The sequence below is a fragment of the Penaeus japonicus genome, unplaced genomic scaffold (assembly GCF_977035675.1).
Source record: "Penaeus japonicus unplaced genomic scaffold, GWHDUDI00000001_assembly GWHDUDI00000008, whole genome shotgun sequence".
NCBI lineage: Eukaryota > Metazoa > Arthropoda > Malacostraca > Decapoda > Penaeidae > Penaeus > Penaeus japonicus.
In genome coordinates this window covers 14,953,125-14,960,624 of record NW_028234410.1, presented here as the reverse complement: position 1 = coordinate 14,960,624, position 7,500 = coordinate 14,953,125, and the positions used below count along the sequence as shown (strand labels likewise).

At 50.3% G+C, this 7,500-nt stretch overlaps 1 protein-coding gene across 3 annotated transcripts in view; it reads left to right on the top strand.

Moving 5' to 3' along the window:
- The window catches only part of LOC122263907 (uncharacterized), a 119,865-nt gene that overhangs the window by 41,548 nt on the left and 70,817 nt on the right, over positions 1 to 7,500 (top strand). The window contains exon 1 of one of the 3 annotated variants that reach the window (XM_086539110.1): positions 6,737 to 6,811. The exons of the other annotated variants lie outside the window; for them this stretch is intronic. Within the exon in view, the coding sequence (XP_086395236.1) occupies positions 6,752 to 6,811 (60 nt within the window). The 5' untranslated portion in view covers positions 6,737 to 6,751. Of the gene's footprint in view, positions 1 to 6,736; positions 6,812 to 7,500 lie in introns of those variants that run through there. 3 annotated transcript variants of the gene reach the window in all.

The following is a 7,500-nucleotide window of genomic DNA, read 5'->3' as shown; positions in this document are numbered from 1 at the left end:
AACAGAGAGCCAGAAATGAGCCCGCGGAGAGCCCGCGGGAAGCAGGCCGGAGAGGAGCCGCGGGCTGGCGGGACCGGGAGCCGGGAGCCTCGGGAGAGCCGACCCCCAGCCCCCTCGCTCGGACCGGGAGGAGCCCCTCAAGCGCGGGAAAGTCCAGCAGAGCCCGCCCGCGGCCCGGCGGCGGGAGCGCCGAGAGAGCCCGGGAGAGCATGAGCCGGAGCCAAGCAGAAGCAAGCCGCGCGGGAGCTCGGGCCTCGGGCTGGGAGGGGAGGAAAAGAGCTAAGCGCAGCCCGCGGGAGCACGAGCCGGCGGGAGAAGAGAAGAGCCGCGGAGAGAGCCCGCAAGCCGCCGCGAGCCGAGAGAGCCAGCAGCCGAACGCGGCGGATGAGAGAAGCCATCGCAAGCTGCCCGGGGCAAGAGAGAAGAGCCGCGGGCGGGGAGGTACCGCCGCTTTTCGAACGGAATCCGAACTCGACAACGAGACTCTCGAAGTCGCGAAGGTCTCGAAAGCTTTCGGAACCGACGAAAGAGCGATGGCGTACGCGCTCGAACGAACGTTCGATCCGCGGCCCGCGAGAAGGCACTCGACGAACGACGGTACGACGAACAGTCTCTTTCCTCCGTAAGGCGGCTTTTTCGGTTGGCGCACTTTCGGCCCTGACCGCATCATACCTCCTGTCCCCTCCGGCCATCCTCTTGAAGGCACCAGAGGCAGAGCCACGGGGGCACTCAAGAGGCCCTCGGCGGTGCCACGGGAGATGCGCCGAAAGTGCAGATCGCATTGTCGTTCTTGCTGGCTCCTCATCAGGCCGCGTCTCTCGCCGGCGCGCGCTGGCCCTTGGGGCTTCATTAAGGAAATCGCCGACGAAAGGCGACAAGGGAGAGCCATTACGTGGAAAGTCTCCGTGTTCCCGGAACGGTAGAATGAGGAGAGAGACAGAGACGGATACTAACTGACAGACACAGACACCACACACGAATGCGTGTACATTTACACACCTACAGCATAAACACACACATACACGCACATGAACACACACACACACACACACACACACACACACACACACACACACACACACACACACACACACACACACACACACACACACACACACACACACACACACACACACACACACATTCACACGCACACACACATTCACACGCACACACACATTCACATTCACACGCACGCACACACACACACACACACACCACACACACACACACACACAATCACTCACACACACACACACACACACCACACCATACACACACACACACACATACACAACACACACACGCCACACATAGTTCACCACTCCAACACCACACACACTACAACGAACGCACACACACACACACACACTCAACACACACACACACACACACACACACACACACACACACACACACACACACACACACACACACACACACACACACACACACACACACATACACACACACACATACACACACGCACACACGCACACACGCACGCACCAGGCCGCCCTTCCGTTCAAATGATGCAACAAGCGGTCCCAGCCGTCTCACAGCTGTGACTATGACGTCATCAAGGTGTGGAAGCTTCTCACGTGCTGCAGTGACAGTCACTACGTGAGGTGAGAAGAGATACGGAGATCGAAGGACATGCAAAGGGCACGTCGGATAGGTCAGAGAGTCGTTGTTAGAAGGGCAGCCTGGTGCAACGGACTAGGCCTACCTTCAGGCATTCGGACGGGCTCATTTACGGAGAGCAAATAAGGCCGAGAGGGTTTCGGGTGAGAGAGAGGGTGAGAGGCAACAAAGAGGAAACCGAAATAAGAAATGTGTTGGAAGTAATGAAGATTGTGCCAAGGGGAGAGTATGACGTGGGTCTCAGAGAGTAGGACTCAGAGGTGTAGGAAGGGGAGGAAAAAATAAATTCGAAAAAAGTGAGTACGAAAAAAAGTGATGAGGGGAAGGAATTAGTGAAGAAGGACAGGCGCAGGGGAAGGGAGGAAAGCGGGGGGGGGGGGAGTCTTGTTGTAGCTCTTTGGCCAGGGATTTCAGAGAGGAATACGTGCATCTTTTTCTCTCCTTTTCTGCTTTTCGTGATCAATACGTTGCGAGCGATTCTTAGAAACTTGCATACGTGAGAAAGTTTTCTTTTCTTCGCCCCGGGCCCTATGTGAGGGGGTGCTCGGGGGTGGGGTGTTAGGGGGGATCCGTAAGATCACGTGATTGATGTGTCTTTTTTCGCCCTTGTCTTCTTCCTCATCATTCCCCTTCCTTCTGCTCCCCTCGAGAGCCCGTGGTTTACCCCTGTGAGAAGGGGGGAAGGGGAGGAGGGGGAAGGGAAGACAGCGAATTCCTGACGAAGGTTGCAACACCGTCCTTCTTATTCTCCAGCCTTCATCATCATGTGCTTGAGTTTGTTTACTTTCTCTTTTGCTTTGTCTGGGTTTATTCTGTTCCGTTTTTATCGGCGTGGGCATATTTCCGGTCGCGTTGCTTGCGCGGCGGAGGAAATCGCTCCGCACTGCAACCGCCGTCCGACTTTTCTTCTTTTACATATTTCCTGTCTGGAATATGACGCCAGCGCCGCCTCCCGCGCACCCGACCGTAACGTGAAAGTCATCGCTACTCCTCGTTCTTTTTATTGGTTTTAGGATTATTATTATCTTTTTCGTCGTAGGTATTATTTGGCGGGACGAGAACAGCACTTGTTCCGGGTCCGCGGCGGCGCAGATGTCTGGCCGCTCCGGCAAGTCATGCAAAAGATCCTGGCAATTACGGTGTAATTTCGGCGATGAGTGTTCTATGCAGGATGGAGAAATTCTAGACGGGCGTTACAGGTCGACTGTGCACGTAATCTGACAGATTGCTACCCTGAGGTTGCAGAAATCACGCGTGCGCACACATTCATGCTTCATCACACAGAGTCCGGGGCTTCGTTTTCCGGGGAAATATTTAGCTTAAATGGACGAGGTATTATTATTTCATAGATTTCGCAGAATCAGCTCTTCCTCCCCTAGACCGTGTAGTGCGAATCCCGTAGGCTGAATCGCCCTTTCCTCCCTGCGTCATCCACGCAATTACAGCGACTCATGTCTTTTCTTGAATCATTGTGTAGAAGCAGATTCGCATTACTCGAGATCGTGTCATGCGTTCTTGTCACGCTGATGGTACACATGTAGCGCGCTCCGGCCAACGACACCCACGCACTGACCTCAGTTGCTCCCTGGTAACCCCCTTGATATTAGATATAGCCAGATATATACTGTGATCTTGGTAACGTTCTCTCTCTCTCTCTCTCTCTCTCTCTCTCTCTCTCTCTCTCTCTCTCTCTCTCTCTCTCTCTCTCTCTCTCTCTCTCTCTCTCTCTCTCTCTCTCTCTCTCTCTCTCCTCCCCCTTCTCTCTCTCTCTCTCTCTCTCTCTCTCTCTCTCTCTCTCTCTTTTCTATCCCTCTGTCTCCCTCTAACTCCTTCTCTCCCCCCCCATCGCTCTCTCTCTCTCTCTCTCTCTCTCTCTCTCTCTCTCTCCTCCTCTTCCCTCTCTCCTCCTCTTTCCTCTCGTCCTCTCTCTCTCCTCCCTCTCTCTCCTCTCTCTCCTCTCTCTCTCTCTCTCACTCTCTCTCTCTCTCTCTCTCTCCTCCTCTCTGCTCTCCTCTCTCTCGTCTCCCTCTCCTCTCCCTGTCTCTCTCTCCTTTATCTCTCACGTCTTCTCTCGTCACCTCTCTCCTCTCCACTCTCTCTCTCTCTCTCTCTTCTCTTTTCTTCTTTTCTATCCCTCTGACCTCCCCTCTAAATCACACTCCCCCCCACTCTCCCCTCCCCCCCCCCCCCTCATCTCACTCTCCTTCTTCTCTTCTTTCTCTTTTTTCTTTCTCTTTTGTCTTCCTCTGTCTCCCGCTCGCTCTTCTCCCCCCAGGCCCCCCTCTCTCGTCTCTCCTTTCCTCCCTCTCTCTCTCGCTCCTCTCTCTCTCTCTCATCCTCCTCTCTCTCTCCATCTCTCTCTCTCTCACCCTCTCTTTCTCGTCCATCTCGTCTCGTCTCTCCATCTCTCCTGTTTCTCACTCTCCTCTCTCTCCTCTCTCTCGTCTCTCCCCGTCCTCTCTCTCTCCTCCCCCTCTGCGCGTGCGGGGGGAGGGTCTGGGGGTGTAGTGGGGCGGGGGTCCTCGTAGGAGGAGTCCGGGTCCGGACTCGCATCTCGGTCTTCTCTCTCCTCTCTCTCTGCTCTCATACTCGACTCAGTATAATATATATATATATAATATATATCATATATATATATAATATATAAATATATATATATAATATATATCAAAATATATATATAATATTATAATATAAAAATATTTATAAATAAAAATATATAAAAATCTAAATATACAAATCAATATCTATCAATATCTCACTTAATATCGTAATAAGTCCTAATAAGTCTATCGGAAACATATCAACATATCAAACACTAAATATATATATGTCGAAAAAATATCATCTAAATTCATCAATAACTAAATATATGATCCCAATAAAATATTATAAGTCTAAAAATATAACTTCATGTAACTCAACTATCCAATACTCACAAAATATATCAATAAAATGTCTATCATACATCATCTAATCAAAATCAATATAAATTAACTCAAACTCATAACAAAGCCAAATACACACTCAATATCGTCAATGGTACTCACCAGAGGTCAGTCACCTCTAAACCATTTATAAACCTACATATAAATCACAGTATAAATCTCCCCCCAACACACACAAATCTCAAGAATAACAATCACTATAAAACACTCATCTATCTCTAAAACAATGACTAGAAAGCTCTCCCAACCTATTGTATAACACAACACTCTCACACACGACCATCACTCTGACTACACTCACATACTGAGCCTCATAACATCTCCCATCTCTAAAACCCACACACACATAACTACTATCACTATCACCAACGTCACAAACTCACTCACACTATGACACTCACAACACCCCACAACAGAATTGACAAAACACCCACCACACAACAACTGACACAAAAACACACCAAAACACGACACACACACAAACACACTCGTCTCTGCACACACTCAACACACTGAACTACATACCTACCACACCGCCCACACACTCAACACATACAAACACACACTCACTCACACAACACGCTCACACACACACACACAGCACACAGACACATGATAGAGATATATAGACCGACACATACACACATACACTTTCTCCGCAACACACAGACACGACACAAACACCACACTCACACAACCTCAAACAAACACACAATCATGAGAGAAAGATATTTATTGTAGAGATATTATATTATATTAATATTCATATATACTCATACAAAAACACACCCACCGACACACACTCCCACCCACCAACCCACCAACACAAACCCGACCCACCCACCCACGCTTCCCACCCTCCCCCCCCCCCCACACACCACCCCCCCCCCCCCACCCCCCCCCCGCCCCACTAGGGGGGGGGGTGGGGGGGGGTGGAGGGGGTGGTGGGGAGGGGGGGGGGGGGGTGGGGGGGGGGGGGGAGGGGGGACCAACACCCACACACACACACACACACACACACACACACACACACACCCACACACACACACACACACCCACACACACATATGCACACACATATATATACATACGTATCCCCTTTCCCCTTTTTTTTTTTTCTTTCTTCTTCCCTTCCCCTCTATTCCCCCCCCCCCCCTTCGCTTGCCGCTTCCAGGCCCTTAGTTCAGTGGAACATAAAAGGCGACGACGCCTCCCGTATCCAGCCCCGCACACGCCCTCGTCAAAAAGTGAAATCCAAACAGCAGAGTTTCGTGCAGGTGAGGGCGTGGCCTTGTTATTATTCTTGATTTTTCCAAGTTGAGATTCTTTCTCCTGCACTTCTGGCCCGGGCTGCGAATTCCTTGACGGTTCTTTGAGCGAAGGTTGTCCTTATACCTCCCACTGCCGGCGTGACTGTTTTTGTCCTCTCAATGTGCGCTTTGATTGGAAGCGCAGTCGCTCTTCCATCACTTCGGTAGAGCAGACACGCACACAGACACGCTCGTGGGCGCGCACGTATATACATATATACATGTATACATGCATATAGATATACATGTGTGTGTGTATATATATATATATATATATATATATATATATATATATATATATATATATATATATATATATATATTCCTCATCTTATTTTTACTTTTTTTCTCCTCTTCTGCTCTCTTTAATCCTACTCCTCTTCCTTCTTCATCTTCTTTTTCTTCTTCACCTCCTCCTCCTCCTCCTACTCCTCCTGCTCCTCCTACTCCTTTATTCCCTACTGCCACAAATGGGTGATCCGTGTAAGTTATCTAATCTTTTATGTTAATCAAAGAATGTGACTTGCTGCATTACCACTGCTACATAGCGCCAACTTGCGAATAACTTCATTAATTACTGACAGTCTCTCGTTGAGTTTAGTTCCGGTTATCTGGCCATTCATCCGGTTATCTGGCCATTCCACGTGCATCACCAGTATACGTGTAGAGTATGTAATGTAAAACTTAGAACGTATTGAGGAAGCGCGCAGCATGGCAGAAAAAAGAGATTAGAGAGAGTAAGTAGCGTTCAGTTAGACGGGGAAGGAGACCTAACAGCAACGGCTCTTGGCTCAACTAACCAACCGTGGCTCGTCAGTGAAATATTGCTTGGTGTGATGGACACGCATAATGGCTGTCCCGAAAAAAACGTTGCCCATTGCAACGCCGCGCTGGCTGGGCCTACTGCAAGTAAGCCTAACTTTGCGTATTCTACCTGGGGTTCTGGGAGGGACGAGGGACGGTTTGTATGGGAAGGAGGGTATTCAATATCTTTTCAAAGTGATAGATTTCGCAAAGAAATTCCCTTGGTTGAAGGTTGCATTACCATGATCAGCGCGGAGATGAGGCGAGTGAATTAAGGAAAACTTGTACCTTTGCATTTCATCATCGCTTGGCTGCGGTGCGCCAGAGGTTGAGCAACGCCCCCCCCCCCTCTCATCCTTCCCCCCCAGAGCCAATAGGCCAGCGATGACGGTGGCCAGGTGGTACTAAGGCAGCGTGAAGTGCAGACTTTGTGATGCATATTATTTGCACGGTGTAACTCACGCCGATGGGAGCCACACTGTCTATGCACGGCCGAGCGAGGGGCCAAGGCAAGCTGTACCCAATGTACCTTAGGAATGAGAAACGCACGCTGGGCGAGGCGCGAGATCGACCATGAGGGAAGGGCCTCTTGTGCCCCTCTGCCAGGCGGCGGCGGCGGCGGCGAGGACTCACGCAACCCAATAAGTTTGTAATCCAGTGAAAAACACTCTGTGGCTAGTTTATCATAGGGGAAGGAGGGGAGGAGGGGAGGAGGGCGGCCCACTGGGAGCAAAGGACAAGAGGGAGGGGCATTCATAAGGGGAAGGGGAATGTTGCATCGGTAAGATGGAAGA